This window comes from Calidris pugnax, unplaced genomic scaffold, assembly GCF_001431845.1.
Source record: "Calidris pugnax isolate Ruff unplaced genomic scaffold, ASM143184v1 scaffold123, whole genome shotgun sequence".
In the NCBI taxonomy this organism is placed as follows: domain Eukaryota; kingdom Metazoa; phylum Chordata; class Aves; order Charadriiformes; family Scolopacidae; genus Calidris; species Calidris pugnax.
The window spans coordinates 211,437-232,756 of NW_015090876.1; the positions used below are offsets into that span (position 1 = coordinate 211,437).

Sequence of the window (21,320 nt, forward strand, 5' to 3'; positions counted from 1 at the left end):
TCATATTCTCTGGAAAAAAAAATATTTAAAGGGTTTCTTCCTTAGCTGCCACCCATGAATCGTCAACGGTTTCTTCTGCCTGGAGAGCAAAGGGGCAGACTTGGCACAACTACCCTCAGGCTCTGAAACCTAAAGTGACACGTAAGGAGAGGACCAGCCCTACATTCTGAAGGGGTTTAATTCAGTGTTGGTAAATTTGAAAAGGTATCAAAAGACTTTTTCTGAACATTATAAATATGAAGGATTAAAAGCTGATTAAAAATTTGGAATTTAACCATAGCGCTCCAAGAAAACCAAGTTATTTTTCCAAATGTCTTGCTCAGCCCAAAGTAAAATGCTTGCTGTGGTGTGACTGCCCTGTGAGAGACAAAGCCCAACATCATGGAGAGATGTTTCCCACTGGTTATTTTAGGAGTACACTGGGCACACACACGTGCACCGTCCTGCAAATAACCCACCCAGCAGACAGGGAGATGCTGATCTAACTAATCGAGCTCCAGCATGAAGTCACAGCCACCTTTTGCTCGGGTCAAGAGCAAAATGCAAGGAGGCACTGCTTCCCAATCCCACCAGTTCCTGCAATCCAGTTGACCTTGTAGTGTAACTGGTTTCCCCAGCACAGCTGGCTCCATGGTAAGCTACACTTTACAAGAGTAGTGTATGCTAAAGTACTAGCAGCTTTGGTGTAATTTTTTCACTCAGAAAGAAACAAAAAGTTACGTGACTGAGCAATCTGTTGTGTAACTGCAAGCTACCAGCCAGATTCTCACCAGATGCAGACCTTCGAGCAACGGCATTAAATTAGGAGCTGCATTAAAGGCCTCTGGAGTTGACAGAAACAGCTACAGAGGGCAAAACCATGATGGGGAGCAGAAACAGGAGCTGCCCAAGAGACTGGCTGGCAAGGAAAGAGGGATCATTCACTGCAGGATGGCATTTGCAAACTGAAGAGCTCAGGGAGCAGCCAGGGCAAAATGATGAAGCAAGTCGTGTTCCTTTGGAGGTTCACTCCTAATGCCTGTTTCCTTTCACTGCTCCTGCTCTGGTGCCTCTTCTTACCACCCATCTTGTCCTCCCTGAAGAGCCCGACCACCAGTAAGCAGAAACCGCGGTGAAGCGTTCACTCAGGTCCTTATGGAGAAAGGGGTTTCTATTCTGGAAGAGCAGTCAGGATTAGGAAGCCAAGTATCACCTGCTTTAAAGATTAATTCTCAAAAGGCCCAAGTAGGTAAAAAAACATGCTTCTGTGAATTTAGTGATCCTTGTGGAGTTAAACCATGACTGCAATGTGGCCAGTTTGGTAAAATTTACTCCCTGTGAATGGGAACATCAGAAAAACACGTAGGGATTTGCTTTTAAGGGGATATACACACACCTCGTGCTCCATGAAGAGACAGAAGCATCCTAAAAGGAGAATAATCTCACCACAGAAGAAAAGAAACTATCTCGTGGTGCCCTGGTGTCAGCTCAGCCACCTGATGGACAGACAGACAGACAGACAGGAATTCCTCAATGCTCCAGCATCCTCACAGACCCTCCATTCCTTTCCTCTGTTAGACCGAGGCCCCATTACTTAGAGAACAACCTGTAAAGTACTCCCTGGTACCACATCTAGAGATAATTTGAGGCCAGAAAGGATTCCAGCTTTCATTAGTGCCACTTGGGGGATTTTCTTGCCAGAAAAGCCGCATTGAGGGGGTTGCTGAGAGCGAGACAAAGGCAGAAGCAGGAACACGAGGAAGATGCAAGTACCAAGACCATCTCTTCTGCTCTGCCAGAGGAATGAAAGCCATCACTGAAGTAAAGCTGCTTCTACCAGCTGCCCATGGTCGTTACAAAAACAGGTACATCCTTCTTTTAGAATCAGTGCCTGGTGCAGGAATTTACCAACATACTGTGTAAAGTACCATTGAAGAGAAAGAAATAGTCATGGACCATTTATATATCTATATTTAGACACACACGCACACACACACATTAATAAATATAAATTTCATGTTTACACAGATCTAATTTAATATTCTCTGGAAAAAAAAATATTTAAAGGGTTTCTTCCTTAGCTGCCACCCATGAATCGTCAACGGTTTCTTCTACCTGGAGAGCAAAGGGGCAGACTTGGCACAACTACCCTCAGGCTCTGAAACCTAAAGTGACACGTAAGGAGAGGACCAGCCCTACATTCTGAAGGGGTTTAATTCAGTGTTGGTAAATTTGAAAAGGTATCAAAAGACTTTTTTTCTGAACATTATAAATACAAAGGATTAAAAGCTGATTAAAAATTTGGAATCTGAACATTATAAATATGAAGGATTAAAAGCTGATTAAAAATTTGGAATTTAACCATAGCGCTCCAAGAAAACCAAGTTATTTTTCCAAATGTCTTGCTCAGCCCAAAGTAAAATGCTTGCTGTGGTGTGACTGCCCTGTGAGAGACAAAGCCCAACATCATGGAGAGATGTTTCCCACTGGTTATTTTAGGAGTACACTGGGCACACACACGTGCACCGTCCTGCAAATAACCCACCCAGCAGACAGGGAGATGCTGATCTAACTAATCGAGCTCCAGCATGAAGTCACAGCCACCTTTTGCTCGGGTCAAGAGCAAAATGCAAGGAGGCACTGCTTCCCAATCCCACCAGTTCCTGCAATCCAGTTGACCTTGTAGTGTAACTGGTTTCCCCAGCACAGCTGGCTCCATGGTAAGCTACACTTTACAAGAGTAGTGTATGCTAAAGTACTAGCAGCTTTGGTGTAATTTTTTCACTCAGAAAGAAACAAAAAGTTACGTGACTGAGCAATCTGTTGTGTAACTGCAAGCTACCAGCCAGATTCTCACCAGATGCAGACCTTCGAGCAACGGCATTAAATTAGGAGCTGCATTAAAGGCCTCTGGAGTTGACAGAAACAGCTACAGAGGGCAAAACCATGATGGGGAGCAGAAACAGGAGCTGCCCAAGAGACTGGCTGGCAAGGAAAGACGGATCATTCACTGCAGGATGGCATTTGCAAACTGAAGAGCTCAGGGAGCAGCCAGGGCAAAATGATGAAGCAAGTCGTGTTCCTTTGGAGGTTCACTCCTAATGCCCAAGTCCAACTTATTAGCAGCAGGATTAAAAAAACCTGAAAGATTTTTTGCATCAAGGTAGAAACTCAAGGTGAATTCCACATTGCACTGAAACTATCATTTGATAAGGTAAAGCAGAGATATTTTTAACAGTAACGAGGGTCATCCAGAACTGCCTCCTGTTCAAAAAGCTACGAGCCCCAGTCTGGCACACTTCCTTGGAAGGAGGGGACAAGATGGTTGCATACACACAAATGCAATCCAGAGTGTCTAGTTCACTTTGCTGGTGAACTAGAACTTTGCTAGTGAACTAGATCTTTGCTCTAGTTTCTTACACCAGCAGCGTGTCTTGCAGCAAAAGAGACCGCACAGGTACTGGGCTCTACTTGCAAAAGTACAGCCAGCAGCTCAAGGAAAGTGATTCTTCCACTCCATCCAGCATTTGCCAGATCTATCTGCACTATGTTGTCTTCAATTTTGGGCTCCCCAGCACGAGACACAGAGGGACCTTCTGCAGCAATTCCACCTGAAGCCCTGGGGGCTTGAGCACGTGATGTACAAGAAGAGACCAAGACCATCAGGTCGGTTCAGCCTTAAGAAAAAGAAGCAAATGGGGAAAAGTCTTACTGGTCTCCTCAACTACCTATGTGGAAGACAGAGAAGGCAGAGCTAGGCTCCTCTCAGAGGTGTGACATGACAGGACAAGAGGCAATGAACACATGCAGCTGCATGAGAAATACTTTTTAGATTGCTGAGATAAAGTTTTCATCTCATGGGTGGTCAGAATGGACCAGGGACCAGAGTCTTGGAACCTCTACCTCTGGAGACATTCAAGTCTCCACTGGACAAAGTCACAGCAACGTGATCTAGTTGGATCTGCTCTCAGTAGGAGGTTAGAGCAGAGACCTCAGAAGGTTTCTTCCAACCCAAGTTATTCTACATTTCTAAACAGCTACAACTGTCCAATGGCAAAGACAGCAAATAGAGATTTGATCTTCCCTAGTAATGCAGTTTTATGTCATCTATGTTTATCATAGTGATAAATTATAATTTATAAATCATAGTTTAAACCACAAAAACAAAGAAGGAACAATCAAACAGCTGTAATTTAGTCCTTGTATTCAATACATTTGAAGAAACAGCTTTTGGATCCTCTGTAGAAAGGTAGACAGCTGTACAGAACTATTGCTAGATTAAATCCTGGCCACCTGAGACCCCCAAACCTTGGCACAGCAGGGAAACGGTTCTCCTTTCACCTTACATTTTGACATTTGTTAATACACCAGCACACAGCAGAACGATACCAAATATCTCACCGGGAAACCCCTTTGTTAAGACAGATGAAAAGCTCTCAGATCAGTTTAACATCCCCAGCAGTCAGTGAAATGTTCCACAGCACACTCTATGAAAGCTCCAGGTGCTCTCAGTTGCTCAGATACAGGTCCCTAATTTTCTGTGCTTCAAGTTTTACGTTACTGCTGGCATTTCCCTACTGAAAAAGGAGAAAAAAATGTGGAAATTAATTCTGCATGACAGTTCTAAGTCAGTACACAAGACACATGTCTGAAACATGCAAAACCAGGTTTACTCCTCCCCAAACTTGAAGCCAGACCATGGCATTGGTTGCAGAGACACTGTAAAGGCTTCAGCTGTTATTGAACTATTTATTTCCTCTTACAAAGCCTTAATACGTCTCTGACAACACAGCCCTGAACAAACTGTGCCCAACAGTAACACATCTAAAACCCAGCATGAAAATGAAATACAGGGTGACTAAATTGACCTTTTCAACCTGCTCTGGAGCCCCACTGGTATCTTCATCCTCGACTCCCTGGGCAGAGCTCAGTGCAAGGTGCTGCCTCCATCAGTGGATACAAATGGCTGGATATGACACTAGAGGGGCCAGCGTTAATGGTGTGGGGGAGGGAGGGATATGGGAAGAAAAAGGAGTTGAAAAAAAATAATATATGAGCTAATCATGAACTTCAATTCTATGCTCAGCGCTGTGTTATCACTAAATCAGATTAAATTGATCTCACTGTAAAAACGCTTCCTGTAACACAAGAGCCAAGGTCAAGAAAAAAGAATAACTAAGAAATTCCAGCGGAATAAAACTAAGAACAACTGCATTGAGCTTTTGCAAACTGAGGCAACAAAAGTTGCTATGAACTGACTGCAATCAAAGTGAAATTAATCTTTGTCATTGCCTAAGACAAAAGAAATAAATCAACAGAGAATGGTGAAAAGTGTATTCACGCATTAAGAGCTCAGTTTTAAAGTTTTCCCAGGTCTAAGTTATAGCAGGTTAAATATTCAACATGCCTTGACCTTTGTTATACAGCCAGCAGAAGAGGCAGTGAAGCATCCCACTCCCCCTCAAACCTCCCTCAGTTAATATAACTAATTAAGGACATGAGATGCAACTTTCTAGACAATAAAAACAAGGTAGGCGATCAATTAAAAAATAATCCGAGTACTGCATATAACCATTAAGGTAATATTTTGTTTCTAGTTGAAGGTTTAATTCTACCATCACATGAATTTTCATTCCTCTGCAGTGCTCAAAGGGGAAAGCCTGGGGAATCAGGACTGGTGTACAGAGAGCAGTGCTGTCTTTGGAGCAAGCAGCGTGTTGGAAGATTTAATCTGGAGGCCTGAAACAGGATGTCCCCATCTCGTGTGTTCCAGGAGAGGACCACATTTTTCCATAGCTCTCAGGATTTAGTAAGAGATGTTATTTTACCTCGTATCAGGCAATAATATAGGCAAACCTGAAAAAGAACATAAATTCAAGCGGCATGGCTGCTTCCTACAGAAGTAGGGGGATGCAGCAGACTGATAAAGCAAAAATCCCCTGATGGGATGAACCAACAAGTTCCAGACACCTCAAGCAGAATGGGTGACCAGAAAAAAAAGGTATCTGCTTATCCTCAACTCGCATTTTAACCAGCAGGTGCTGTGAGGCACAAAAGGAAGAGTGAGAAAGCGTTACTCTGTTCTAAATACTGAGGAGGCAGATCTATACACACGACCCGAGGATGGACTTTCAAGAGGTATCTCTAAAGCAGGAACTGATGGATGAAAACACTGTCATTCAGCTGATGTATTTCTACGGTGCTGGACTAGTTTGCAGAAATTTAGGGCCTAATTATTGAGATTTTCCAAGAGAAAAGCAGCAGTGAAGCAAAATCCACAAAACTTTGGCAGCTTCGCATCCTGAACAATATTCAGTTGGTTGCTCACCTTGCGCTGACTCACCCCACCTTCTGGAAACCTAAAGACTCCTCTGCTTCAGAAAGCTCTGTGGCCTCAGGGCTTTCAGAGGTGTGCCTGTATCAACACCAGCAGTCACCTGAAAGCAGTGACTCACATAAACTAGCCCCGCTCTCACTTGTGCCTTCTTCCTTGATGTCCATTTCGTTGAATTCTGGCTTTGAAAAGGCTACAGAAAACAGAGCTAATCCGAGTGCTTTTCCGCTGTGCCGCACCTACCCTTCCCAGCAGGAAAAGGGACAGCTGGAGGTTGGCCTGCTTCAATTACTTTGTGGTCTGTAACAATCCTCCTTCTCAAAAATTCATTTCCAAGTACTAAAATCCCATCTAATAACTTGTCGCCAAAGGGACACACCTAAATTATGAAAACTGAGCTGTAGAAAAATGCCCTGTCCCGAATACTTCGTGTGCCTCTAACTGCAGGATGTAACCTCAAATCACGAGACCAAGAAATTCTTTCCTCCTTTCAGAAATATTTCTCACAAAACAATCGGCTTGAGAATAAAACACAGCTGGGTTTTACTCAAGTGGTGGGACTGTGGCTATTGAATAGGATTTGGCAAAGAGAAAGAAAACCTAGAAGGGAACAAAAAGGAAACCTAGAAGGGAACCAGTGATGCCAGCTGTTACCTTGCTGACTTTCTCCCCCTCCCCAAATTCCAGCAGACATTGAATGGTTGTTCCTTACCCCCTAATCCCCATGGATGCCCTGACAGGATCATTTACTGCACAGAGGGGAAATCTTTTTGCAACACGTTTATGCAGTGGGTTTGTCTCTGCTCCACGGTAGCGCTGTCAGGCTGTACAAGGCAGAAACCTGACAATAAATCAGCACAGGCAGGGATAACCTACCAAAAACACATCCCACCCCTCTGGAGTCCTTTTTGCCATCACCAAAACCTTAATGACATTTCCTAAATTAAAAGACGTCTGCTGTGCTGCCAGAAGACACGTTAGCCAAGGGGACTGCAAACAGGCATAAAACCAGAGGGCTTAGCTGGAGGCTACACAGGAGATGGCTTCTTTATCAGTCATAAGATGTCACACCTCCCCACTGCTCCACATGGCTGAAGTGACTCAAATCTGTGTTACTGGGACACAGAACTCTTACACAAAGAGCCCAGAATACAGATAGAATAAAGGCCAACCCAAATGGTCCTCAAAAGGGAGGTGAGATGGGAGAGGGAGCCAGGCAATGAAAGGAAACCTCCAAATTCCGTTCAGAAAACCTGTTTAAAACTTGCAGTGACTTCTGCCAAATAGGAAATAAATGGCCTTTTTTGCCTTGGTCTCTACACCCCTATAGAATTTGTATTAAACATGGCATGAACTCTGCTGCCTCTCACCCAGCTCTCAACTCCCCTCAGAAGAATGACACCAGAGCCATGGCAGAGGGTCATTAAGAGACATCTCCCAGGCCCTGGCCTCCTGACCATCGTCCATCTAGTTGAGGGCCACACCACCAACCAGAGGTGAAGCCAGACTGCTTTAGTGCACGACACCAACCAATATTTCCTCAAGTTCACAGAGACAGCGGCGGTATCTCCACCTGCAGTGCTATTTTGAACAAAACCCGGTGCTCCAGCACAGGATGTGATCCCTCAAATGCACACAGAACCTTTTGGAGACACCCTTCCCCACGTGATCCTCAGTCATCGAGATACTTTGGCTGTTGTCCAGAGCAAGTGATGAATAATTGTAAGAAATCACTGAAGGTACAAAACCCTTTGTTTTTAATATCTTTACAGGAACCAAATTAATACCGTTCCTCTGTCATCTTATTCTCCCTCAGAGGGAATGGAGAGAAATTGCATCTGGAAATCCAGGTGGTTGAGTCCTGTAACTCTTCCTCCTGAATCCCCACATAAATAAACATTTGTTTATATTCAGAATTTTTCTATTTAAAAAAAAGAAAAACAAAATCATTTGCCTTTTTCTTTAAGCTTGGTACCATGTTTCTTTAATGCTGTTGTTGTGAGAGACTGCACCCATCTTTCAGCATTTGATTGCCTTAAGTGGCCTTTTTAAAATGGTCCTATGGTTCAAAGCTCTGAGGAGGACAGTATTAAGGCATAGAAAATGAGTTTTCTTTCCAGGGAGCAGACTGTATTTGTGTTACATTCCTTTAGATGCTGAACTGCAAATCCCATCCCCTTGGAGCCAAAAGGGGAAGAGACAGTTAAAAATATCCCAGCAGTCATACAATCAGTTGTCTGTATTTTTTTGAATCTTTTTTTTTTTAAAAAAAAAAAAAAAAAAAAAAGGAAAAAACATCCCATAGGTAAAGACAGAACAGAGTTCCAGGTATGGGTTCTTGGGAGGGGTTTTCCATTCTTTTTGGCACCTTGTGATTCTATCAGCTGTTGACCTCCCATTTAAAAATCTGACTTTAAAGAGAGTTCTTTATCCGCTATGTTTTGAGCTGTTACAGTTGTGGTTTGTTTTCTTTGAAAGCTGCTTTAGGGCTCCTGCCATCCCATGCCCACCCCACATCACTCCAGCTCCTCCCACTGGTTCTTCATTCACTGGTTGCCTGTCCTTGTGGCATCGTAGACGTGATGACTCCAGTTTGGGCTGGAACCGCTCCACTGGACTCCTCTATCCGGGGTCTTTTGACTTCAGGTTCACTGGAAGAGGCTGCTGCTGGCTCTTCGGTCCCCGTCTCACACACCCGGCTGACGACAACAGGAGTGGACGAGCTGGCCTGGGCTGCAAGAAGCTGCAATGGATTTGTAAGAGCTGGGAAGCAGGACAAGAGAGAGAAGGAGAATTAACGTGAGGAAGCAGCGCGAGTGCTTTGTTATTCCAGAAAACAAGAAAACGAAACAGTCAAACGTGATAACTGGCACGTGTTCAAAAAGTGTTGTTTCCAAGTCCATTTTGTAAGACTTGCACAAAGCTGAGAGATCATGGCGGAGAGGGAGAGATCACAGAATCACAGAATCGTAGTGGTTGGAAGGGACCTCAGAGATCATCGAGTCCAACCACCAAAAAAGCAACAAAAAAAACCCCACAAAAAAATCCACAAAAAAATCCACAAAAAACACAAACCACCACCCACCACCTAAACACACAACAACAACCACCAAACCAAAAACCATCACCCACCCACACAGCACACCACCACAAACCAGTAATCTTGGGCACTAGAGCATGCCCTGAAGAACCATGTCTACACGTTTCTTAAATACCTCCAGGGATGGTGACTCCACCACCTCCCTGGGCAGGCCATTCCAATGCTGGATAACCCTTTCAGTAAAGAAATGTTTCCTAATATCCAACCTGAACTTCCCCTGGCGCAACTTGAAGCCGTTACCCCTTGTCCTATCATCTGTAACTTGGAAGAAGAGACCGACCCCCGTCTCTCTACAGCCTCCTTTCAGGTACTTGTACCTAGATGTGGCTAATGAGTTCACCAAACTGCTATAACCCCTTTCACGGGAGAACTTCCTACCCACTGTCAAACAAGGCACTGCCAGTGAAGCATTTATCTGCAGAAGGGGAGGATCCGTCCATCCCCTGTTAAAATTACAGCACACCTCATGTTTGAGAGGTCATTCTCTCATCCTACAATCAGAACTTCTTGGAAGCTACACCATCTGTGTGCTTTGCCTTCAATTGCGAGGGCCCTCGTTAGCCCTGCTTGCACAGTAAAGAACACAGTTAAGGTCTGTTGGGAAACTAGATTACAATCCAAATATTGAGTGTACTGACTTCTCACTTGTAAAAATGGGCAGGAAAGAGCTTACCCCAGACAACCAAACACATTCCCATCAGAACTGTGATCAGACCATAGGAATTTCTGGCTCCCACCCTTGTATTCCAGTACTGACAAAAAGCTCTCACCCTCCCATTAATAAAAGTGATGAGAAAAAAAGAGGATTTAAGTAGCGACCCTCTGTAAAAATGTCTACAATTCCTAGTTCCAGACAGAGAATGTGCTTACACACTGGCTTTGGCACACACCACTGCTTGGAAAACAAAACACATGCAGTTTTTGGACTCTGCATCAATCGGAGAGGCAGCCAAAGGGGACTCAGGAGACAGCACATCCTCTGCCCTCCAGACTGATTTGCAAAGGATGGAATGACAGAACATTAGTGGTGTGCTCACTGCTCAGTCCATCAAAAAAGGAGCCCTAGGATAAATAAACAAAGCAAACAGAACAAAGGCCCTCAAAGCCCAGTAACTTCTACCGAGGCATGGGAAGGAAGATGTAGAGTATCAAGAGGATGAAGGAAAAAAAGTAGGGCAAGGACAAGGGCAGTCACCAATTACAGTTCAGTGACTTTGAGAACCTAAACCATGCAGCTGAAGTGAACTTCATACCAACAAGAGTCAAGAGACTCTGGCTCCATCCTGTCAACCAGAAAACTCCCTACCACTTACAATAAAAACCCCTCAGATGCAACTGGAATACTTTGCAATTTGATGAGAAAGTTAGAAAAGTTTTGGTGAGATAAGAGTATCTTAACATAAAAACATTACATAAAAACCTCTCTGACTCTCCACTAGACTAACACAACTGCTGGGTAGCAGCAACTCCGTGTATCTGATCTATTCAGTATCTTAATATCCTAGTTGCATAAAAACCTTATTACTATCATTTTCACATTTCTCCAGTAAGATTCTTGCAATTCATTTGCAAGCCAGGTGATACTGTGAACAGATATGGCAGAAAAGTCTGTAGAATTTCTTCATGAAAGCCATCAAAATCCCACCAGTGCCCTTCATTTCAAATCCCTGTAGGCACTGGCCCGGGAGAGCAGAGGTGCTCAGGTGCTCATTGAAAAAGGCTGTAAGAAACCTGGATATTACCATTGCGGCGTCATCCTTAACTGAACAAAACCTGAGGTGCTGAGCTAGCAGTAAGAGGAGGCTGCCAAGATATAGCTAGCATGGGATTTTAAATATCAGGCTTGACAAATGACTAGAACACATCCTGTGTATAAAAGAATGCTACGTTCTTTCACCTGATGAAATAGATCTTATTCCTCTCAGGCTCTAAGACCTTAACATGGGAAAGTATGGTATTTTCTTAATACTCTACGGAGCCATATTTCACAAGATCTAAAGAGCACCATGGAAATTTCATTATTTGGCATGCTGAAAGCAAAGGCTGTTTGTCAGAGGAAAACAAATGAAAAAACGGGCTCAACACAAGAATCATTGACACTTTCAACAAGTAGCCCTCAAAAGGTAGACACTGGAAGCAGTAATAAACGCATAGCCAAGGACAAAGGAAAGACACTGGACTTATCAGAAGCAATGGCAGATGGCAAAACTATTCCACTAGGGATAGGGAGCAGAGGTGGACAGAAAGATATCCACCACTGACATTTACAGCCACAGAAGTTGGAGAATTCAAATACCTTTGGAATAATTCGATATACAACTAAGAAGAGAAAACCCTTACGGTTTTACGACCTAACTGCTAAGCTCAGAAAGTAATCAAGGAACCAGAGAGCAATGCCAACAGCCTACCGTAAGCGCTGCCGGCGATGCTGTTGGTGGGCACGGCGTGTTTCCCATTCTGGGTGACGGCGCGCACCGGGAGCTGGTGTTGTCCGATGGTCACCGGAGCTGCCTGCTGAAGGATGGTGACTGTCTGGCCTGGAACCCCCTGTGCCATCTGACTGGCCACTGTCTGAATAACACGGCTGGCTGTCGGTATCGTGGCAAACGCGATCGTTGGCTTTTCATCCATGCCTGCTTAAGAGCAGAACAGACAGCAATCATTTACTACCCTGGCTTAGGAGCAACACTTTATTCTCATCAACATTTTAGCAGCGCTACATACCCCAGGCTTAAAGGTGTGAAAACACCTCAACGCCACAGAAGGTCAGGATGAATATTTGAAAGCACTAAAACATTACTAAAGCATGCACTAAAGCATCTCCCTTATGAAGAGAGACTGAGAGAGCTGGGACTCTTTAGTCTGGAGAAGAGAAGGCTGAGGGGAGACCTTATCAACGCCTACAAGTATCTTAGGGGAGGGTTGAAGGAGGAGGGAGCCAGACTCTTTTCAGTGGTTCCCAGTGAGAGGACGAGGGGCAACGGGCACAAGTTGGAACATAAGAGGTTCCACTCAAATATGAGGAGAAACTTCTTCACGGTGAGGGTGACAGAGCCCTGGAACAGGCTGCCCTGGGAGGGTGTGGAGTCCCCTTCCTTGGAGATTTTCAAGACCCGCCTGGATGCTCCTGAGTAACATGCTCTGACAAGCTCTAGGCAATCCTGCTTCAGCAGGGGAGTTGGACTAGATGATCTCTATGGTCCCTTCCAACTCTAAAAATTCAGTGAAATTCAGTGAAATTCTCTATTGCACATACGCTCTATCAATATTTAGAATTTTTTTCTTACAGCATAAGCCACTCAGCCAAAAAAAAAAATAAAAAATTATCAAGATTATAAACTTGACCCTTTTGTCCTAAAAAGGCATCATCTCCCTTATTGGCACATTATCACTGTGATACGGACAGCAGTCACTGCAAATCTCAGAGATTACTTTGTAATTACAGGCGAATTGGCCTGACCCTCAATACCACACAGCAGGGGAAGGCATTAAGATCTTAAACAATGCCTGGAGCCAAAAGTCTGCAACAGCTTGGTGTCAGGCCCTGCACGTAGGGTGATTTATAAGGAGGGCTTCCCACAACTGCAAGCTTTTGCCAGGTATGGAATTACAGGAAGAAGCCAGGAGGCAGGAAAATAAAATAAAATTTAAAAAAAAAAAAAAAAAAAAAAAAAAAGGAGAGCTGAGTTCCTGGATAGAGAGAACTGTGTGAGAGCACTCAGGCTGTTGGGAAGCGGGGAGAGAAAAGGCAAGGAAAGCTGGGAGATTAGGAAAGAAAATGGAGCAACCAGGAAAAACAAGGGAAGGTAGAGACTGGAAAAGGATATGAGTGGGAATAAGAGAGGGACAAATAGGGAAAGAACGAGTGACAGCAAGAACTAGTGAATGAAAGAAGGGAGCAGGTGACAGACAGGCAGCTGCAAACGCAAGAGCTTCAGGAACACGTATAGGATCCAGACAGGAATTTATCTAGAGAACGTGAGTGAAACTCAAGCAGGATAACCAGTGCTGAACTAAAAATGCCAGTGGTCCTGCTATTGCTGTAGGGGAAGATCTGTGTAATTTTTTTCTTTCCCTTAGAGAAGGATCATTGTCCCTGTGCCCACATAAAAGCAATTGGAGTAACTAGTCTTGCTGCTGGTCCAACACACATCTATCTGGCAGCACCAAGCCCATCTGAAAAGGTGAGCAGACAAGGTGTTGTCTAGATCACAGCAAGAGAACATTTAACTCACTAAATCCCCCAAGGCTGGAATTTCCAGCTTAGGAAAAAAAGAGGCCTTTGATGTAACTGGTTTTTGAAGACTTTGTTAATGGGGCACTGCCTGCATTTTCAGAAGCACATGCTTTCCTCTAGGAATCCAGGCCTGTGGAAAAGAAGGGCTCAATCATTTATTTACACAGCCATCCTGAAGCTGGGAGTTTCAGCCTTTCCCAGGCTGTCTGGTTGGCTAGAAAAACCACACATTTCTACAGCACATCCAGCTGACTAATACCCTGGCATGGTATTGATAATGCGGATAGTAGAAATATTTAAAGCACTGCATGTTTTTTTCAGCCTCCAAAGTCTGTTAGATTTGTTCCCCACAGGACACAAGGGAGCACAGTTGTCCTGCTCACTAGTGGAAACATCAAATGGGTGAATTCTTACTTGGTTTAAGTTTTACCTGGAAAAACATCTTTTATTAAGGGCTAGTCACCCAGTGAGCGAAACAGCATTTGACCATCCACTTCCCCAGGCCTGCTCAAGACTTATTAGCAGAATAACAAGGGAGGTGAAAAGCTACCTCGGTGGTCACCAGCTAAATCCAAGACTGCTCCTGCAGCTTCGTGAGGTCCTCCTGCTGTGCCCTGGTTGGTGAGGATGTATCCGTTTGCAGAGTTTGCAGAGGAGGTCACAACTCGGACCATTGTAACAGTGGGAGCTTGTTGAACTACATGAATTGCATGACATGAGGGCTGTTGAGAAGTCACTATTGATGCTGGCATGTACGCGACTGGTTTGGCCACCAGAGTAGATGGTCGGGGAGGAACAGCCATAATCACTGGCTGGGCACTGACTGGAGATCCTAAACGGAAGAAAGAAGCATACATTAATAGGAGAGGCAAAAAGACCTCCCCTCATTTCACCTCCGCATGTCTAATCTGCAATACTCAGTCCTTCAGTGTTGCCAGGAGTAGGACTCATTTCACCTCTAATCTGCAGTACTCAGTCCTTCAGTGTTGCCAGGAGTAGAGGTAGGCAACAAAACACAAAGCTTCAAAAATACCACCTTCAACCTTCTCTTTCTGAACTTACTAAAACCTTACTTGCCATCTGAGCCCACTTCTCTGTGAACAAAGAACACGATAAGCACAAAAAGAGGAAGCTTTGCTTAACGAGCTTTGCCTTCCAGCTTCACCAGGAGCACCCTATACATCAGGCCTGTTACAGCACAGCTGACAAGCAGATACTCACCGGGGCTTAACAAATTACCAAGGCCCTGGCCACAGCACCACAGAGCTCAGCAAAGCCCAGCTGATCTTATCCAGAAGGCTGGTAAATTAGTGCAAGTGGAGCTATGCTCCGTCATGGCTACTTTGCCATCAGTTCTTTAGAGCCACCTATTTCAAGGTTAGCTCCTGTGTTTCTACACGTTCCTTCATCTCCTGCCCCCTCACCCGAAGACTAGTAAGAAAAATGGTCTGAAGTTGCACGTGCATCATCAGTCTCTTAACAGGGAAGTGGAAAGAGATCTGGATCCTCCTGGAACACACCAGCAGAAGCACTGTTGCTGTGTCCTCAGCATGGCACTGGGTGGCAGTGAACAGTCACCCTCTGCCAAGCAAGAGCTACTCACCAGGTGCACTCTGTGAATACCGATACTCTGGAACTGAAGCTAATTTTGACCCAAAGTCGTGATCATGTGGAATGGGTGAGCCCTCCCGCGACAGGCACTCTGGAGTCTGTAGGCCACTAGAGTGAGGGGACAGCAGGCCAGGGTGAGTAGGGGAGGCAGGAGCACTCCTGAAAGACCAGAACAGAGTGTTGGCAAGTGTAGATGCATTTCGACCACAAGACAGCAGCAGAGACCAAGAGTTATCTCCAGTACAGGATTCTCTAGAAGTACAGCCTTTCTCCCACACTGCCCAGTACAGTCGTACCACAAGGTACAGGTAACCTCACAAACGCTCTGGCACCAAATGCTGAGATATTATTCCTTGCCAAAGGAAACTGGAACCTTCAGAGTATGCTTAACGTTTCATTTTGACACCCAGTGCTGACAAAAAAGCTTTAAGTGCCTCATGTTGGGATCAGTTGTACAATTTCAGGCTATTCTCAAACGGTTTTTGTCAGCGTTTGAGAAACAGGGAGAGAAGAAAGATGTGATGTAGATAGAAGTGTCTGGCCCTGCATATGCTTATAAAGTAGTTGCTCCCCCTTCTCCCCATTGCTTCCCTCCCCAACCACTTGGTTCCTCAATGACAAAAGACAGAGAAGCTGCTCTCCCATTTTAAAGGATAGAAAAGAGGGGGTGTGGGAGGAATGTTACACAAAACCACTCCAGTTAGTGCTGGATTGCAAATCTTATCCTCGCAGCTACAGGGCTGAGAGAAAGCTGTCACTGCACACAGCTCCCCTCCTGCAGCTCCACCACGGACTGGAGAGAACATCCCCCATTGCTCCACTGCTGGCAACCACCATCAACCTGATCTTCCCTATAGGAGGGTGTTTTAAATACCACAGAAGTTATTCCCACTACAATCTAATCCACATCTAAACACAGCTTCCCTGAAATGAGAGATTGGCATCTGAAAACACTCACTCCGGTGATAACTGCTTTGAATTTCTTTGAAATGATGCCAAAACAGATAAATTATTTGATGCATTTTTGTAGTTTAGGTCTAGATTTTTTTTTTTTTTTTGGGTAAACACTTAATAAGTCACAATAATTTTCAGATTATGCCTCAGGACTATCTAACCTCTCAAACTGTACACAGAAGTCAAGTTTGCTCTCTGTTCTTCAGGAGAAGTTTTTGTTTGTTTTCTTTGTAAGGAGTTTGGCACGGAGATGAGAGGAAGTTGAAATTACCTGGAGGAGAGAGGCCCAAAAGGTGTTCGGAAGCAGGACACTCCTCTTTGCCTTCGTTTTCTAAATGCTTGCTCTACTAGTTTGGCTTCAGAAGCAGGGTCAATTCGCCAAAAGGAGCCCTTTCCAGGCTCCTCCTGGGAGCGTGGGACTTTAATAAAGTAACGGTTCAAGGAGAGGTTGTGCCGAATGGAATTCTGCAGGAAGCAGAGGAATGAGATGATTATTTTGCCACGAGGAAGCGCGTAACAAAGACGAATGGGTTTTGCCACACAGCTTAGAAAAAGAAAATCCACCCTGTCAGAATCAGCGGTGAAGACAGAAACAAGTCGCTCCACTCACACAGCTCCAAAGTCAGAGGAGAGCTGCAAGAGAAAACCTGGGGAAACATGTCAGAGTTGCTACTAACCACGCTGAAAGATGGGTTTGCTTGGCACTGCACCATCACTTAAATTCATCTGGAGCCAGGCACTGCAGTGCCTTTACTGTGGAAAGCAATGAAAGCAGATCTTTTGCTGAGGCAGGGGGAAATCACCGTAAACCACATCAGAACTCTCTCAAAAGACAGGCTTCATTCTGGGCAAGTGGAAAAAAACTGCCTGAGCCTGTGCTAACTGTTTACCTGCCAAACGATCACCAGGGTGCCCAAACATGCCCTAAAGGACGCTGCATCTCATGGTAATCATAACACAAACCAGCCAACATGCCCTCAGTCTCTGAGAAGAATCCATTAGCTGTGTGGCACTAGCCTAGCACTGTACAGCTCTCCAGATACTGGCTTTTTCCCCCTTTTTGTTGCAAAATCCCACCTCTTACTGGGTGTAGTGCTGTCTTTAGGGCTAGGGGAAAGGCTCGGTAAGCCCAGGTGTGTGCAAGCTCATTCCTCTTCCACTTTCAAAACAAAACAAGAACTTTGTTGCAGCTTTAGATGAGTTCTTCACAAGCAAAGCCTTACAATGTCACCGGTAGGGAAGGGGAAAAGGCAACTTCACCCTCTGCTGAAATGCAGTTCTCTTTGAAGCAGGACGCAGCAACTGGTTCACAAAGCACAGTTCTGCCGAGCAGGTTAAGGCAGGAAGTGAATTCCACAACTAATTACAACTGCAGGGAAAAGCCAGGGAGGCAGAAACGTATTTATTCCAACTGTACTTAAAGTGCACCAAGCAGCACCGCTCCTGCCAGCTGAACACAATGAAATCAGCAGCTGCAAGAGTCTTTCCAGCTGCATTGGTGTATTATATTCAAATGGCAACACCCGTTTCAGAGGTGCGATGCCAAGAAAAAGTCTAAAGCAGGTGGAGCTGAGGTTTGTGGAACTTTGAAAGCAGCTCTCGAGCGAACATTTAAGCTTGATTTAGCATGTGTTAACTACATCCAAACTCTCCTATGAAGGTGGTCAGATTTCCTTTAATACCACAAGGAAGGCACGGACTCAAAGTTCCCCAAGTTCCCATTGTGACATTCAAAACTTGCAAACTGTGACTTAGGCAATGCATTTCATACACCGGGGAAACAAAACATCTACCATGGTTTAAGGTATTATTATGATTCAAAACTGTGACCTCAGTTTCAGGCTGTACATCTTCTGCTTGGACAGATCATGCCAACTAAGACAAGGTGAGGGATTAAGCAAGATTCGGGTGAGTATCTGGGCAGAGGAGTGACTGACAGCAAGGATGTAGAAGAATAAAACCAAACAAATGAAAGATACATGACTACAGAATTAAAAGGGTTTCAGAAACCAGCAAGTCCAATGTTAACACACTACATTGCCCTAGAAAGTATTTCAAAAAACTAATCACCCACAAACAAACCAGTTAGCTTATGTTAAACAAATTCACTCTGGGAATAGTCAAAGCAGCTCTATTCCCAGTGCCCCAAATCTTTAACAAATGCATTTCAAAGCAGATAAGCCCTGTCAAAGTAGTTTAAAAGCTTGTCAGTGTCAAGAACTCACCTGCCAGCCTTTGTCAGCAGTCCTGTAATACGGATAATGCTTGGTAATGTGGGCATAGATCCCACTTAGTGTTAATTGCCTGTCCTGTGCCGAAGATATAGCCTGCACAATGAGCTGAGCATAAGAATAGGGTGGCTTGGACTCATCCTAAGGAAAAAAAACCAAACAAACAAACAGAATTTTAGTCACTAACAAAGAATTCCTACACGAGAGTGTGCCAACAACCCAAACTAAAAGAGGAAATTGGGCTGTAGTTTTACAGATGCTAAGAGAGCATTGGGGGCAACTAAGAGCAGCATCACTCTCTTCCCCTTCACTCTGATTTTATCCTCCCACCTCCCAATTTAGTACAAGCATTTGTGTGCAAACAGGACTATAGGACAGAGCCAGATTAAAGTATCTCCTTCCCTCTCCCCATAAACACACACAAAAAAAGCTAACTTTAATCTAGACCCATTCACCACTGAATTTACCATACGGTGATTAAACCAGCACAGGAAAAAGATTCAGGACAAGCAATTGGGAGCAAAGTGTTAGGGGCTGTAGGGTATGTTCACTGCTTTCAGTGTTCATGAAACTGAAGCCTTCAATTCTGCCCAGCTACAACTACACTTTGTTAGAAAGGTTTCATGCAAGTATGCTACCAGTTCTCCTCCCAGCAACAAGCCCGATGTGATCCTGTCCCTTCCCCTCTTCAGCAGGATTTGTTTCATTCTAGGAACTTTAATTTGTTTGCCAGATCTCATATTCCCAGCTCTTCATATTACTCCGTCAAGAACAGCCCTTCCTGTCTCAAGGGAGAATTCAATCTACAAAAAAAAAAGCCATCTAGTACTGTGTTCCTCCACCCAATCCCAAATCAGGTGGTTTTGGATCTAGACCTTCAACTTTGATCTGAAGATCAGCTCACCAAAATTAAATTTGATCATTATAACTAAGTTATTTTTTAATCTAAATTCCACTTGCTACTCTCCTCATTTAACACTTGCTTGACAGGCCTTTGTGCCTGTTTTAAAGTCAAACTAACAGATTTCTCATGGCAAGGATCTGGTTTCTTCCCCTGCTTCCCTTTTCTCCAAGTGTGTTTTGCAAAATACCATTAATTAAGTGAAGAAAACAAGACTCTGAATTTTAATGCAACTCTTCTCTGTGGGTTCTTGACTTATCAAACAAGCAACAACAAAAAAATTCTTCTTGCTTAACCCTTTTAGTGAATGACTTGAAAACATTTTGGGCAGTGACACAAGCAGATTCATCATCCACTGGTAATAGATGCTGTTTTTAAGGCATGGTCCCCAAATCCTGGAGGATACCCTTATGGCCAGGGTATTCTTAGACCCTTTTTAGCTAAATCCATCCCTGGCAATGAACTGCCAGGTCTTAATAAGCCTCCCAAGGAGCACGGCTGGGTAAGTAATGTTTCTCTGAACCTTTGGGCTGTCCCCGCCAGATGCATCTGCCTGCTGTTCTGATGCTGCTTTTGCAGCATACTCTGCTGCCAGCTGCAGATCCGAGGTAATGTTGTGAACAAAACGATATCCTGAGGATCCAGCACCACGTGGACTGGCCGGGCAAGAGTTGGGAACACTGGAAAGGCAAAAAAAAAGAAATACAGTTATTCGTGACTTCATTTATTAACAAGACACGTAGTTCTTAGCCTCTAAGGTACAGGAAAGCTCCCAGGTCATTGAGAAGCAGAAATACACTGGACTTATTTTTGCCCCTGCGGCTTATCCAAAGCCCAGACAGATTGAGAAAAAACCATCAGAGATAAAAGTGGAATTTCTACAACATCCTGACACCCTCCCACTTGCCACAATCACAAGACTGTATCGTCTCAAAGTCTTAAACAGCTCCTCTGTGTTTAGAGAAGCACTCAAAACAATGCTGGACTTAAAACATGCAGTGTATCTGGGATGAATACTTAACTAAATAAATAGCTTGCTATTATAACTTGAGAATGAATGAACACCACCACTCTCCGTATTATATTTAATCAATCCTTTTAACAGCTACATGTTATGTTCTTTTGCAGTATCATAGTTAAAGCACCAAGTGCAGGCATCTGCCATGAGGTTTCTTTTGCAGTATCAAAGCACCAAGTGCAGGCATCTGCCATGAGGGTCTCTTTGTAACAGAAGACATGAGCTCCAGAAGATCATTCCCTGACCAGTGTCACCCAGTTAGAGAGAGGGATTCCCTTGATTCACCAGCACACAAAAGGGAGCTGCAATCACTAATACACCACACAGAAGATAGCTCACTCCTCAGCTTTGGCTGGGGAAAAGCCAGATTTAGAGTCCCAGGGCCACCACAAGATGGCATTACAGGAACAATTACTGAGCAGGAAAGCCACGCTAAAGCTGATTAAAAGCTACAAACAAATAAAAGGTCGCTATAATTTGCAGCACCACTCAGGCACACAGAAGCGAGTGCTACAAGATGAGAACTAATCAGAAAGGCTTGTCGAGGGATCACACGTCCTTGATTTGCAGGGTGGGGAGGACGGGAGGAGAGGGATGAGTCTGAGAATCTGAAATTCCCTTTTTGTGTTTCTCCTCCGCTCTGCGCTGCCCGGGATGGAGGGGTGTGAGGCCAGAGCTGCACAAGGCACAGCCAAATCCCAGGATTACACGAGTCTTCTATGTAAGAGCAGAGAAACAGTGAACAGGAGAGCAAAACAATACACAGAAGATTTACAGAGCAGAGATTTACAAGCTGTTCAAATGGTATGGAGATGCAAATGGAAGCCCACAGCTGGGAACCAGAAAACTGGCATCACCAATCCCCTACCAGTCAAATACCCGACAGCAATAAATGCAGTAACTGATGCTCATCACGGCACTGGGCTAAATGCTGCTCCAAAACCCACAGCACAGT

General features: G+C 44.4%; 1 protein-coding gene across 1 annotated transcript in view; it reads right to left on the reverse strand.

Moving 5' to 3' along the window:
• Positions 1 to 2,286: 2,286 nt before the first annotated feature.
• FOXK1 (forkhead box K1) overlaps positions 2,287 to 21,320 on the reverse strand; it is a 58,657-nt gene continuing 39,623 nt past the window's right edge. The window contains exons 9-15 of the mRNA XM_014946189.1: positions 19,871 to 20,027; positions 18,441 to 18,587; positions 16,487 to 16,680; positions 15,254 to 15,420; positions 14,201 to 14,482; positions 11,822 to 12,046; positions 2,287 to 9,076 (exon numbers count right to left, since the gene is read on the reverse strand). Coding sequence (XP_014801675.1) covers positions 8,856 to 9,076; positions 11,822 to 12,046; positions 14,201 to 14,482; positions 15,254 to 15,420; positions 16,487 to 16,680; positions 18,441 to 18,587; positions 19,871 to 20,027 — 1,393 coding nt within the window. The 3' untranslated portion in view covers positions 2,287 to 8,855. The remainder of the gene's footprint in view (positions 9,077 to 11,821; positions 12,047 to 14,200; positions 14,483 to 15,253; positions 15,421 to 16,486; positions 16,681 to 18,440; positions 18,588 to 19,870; positions 20,028 to 21,320) is intronic.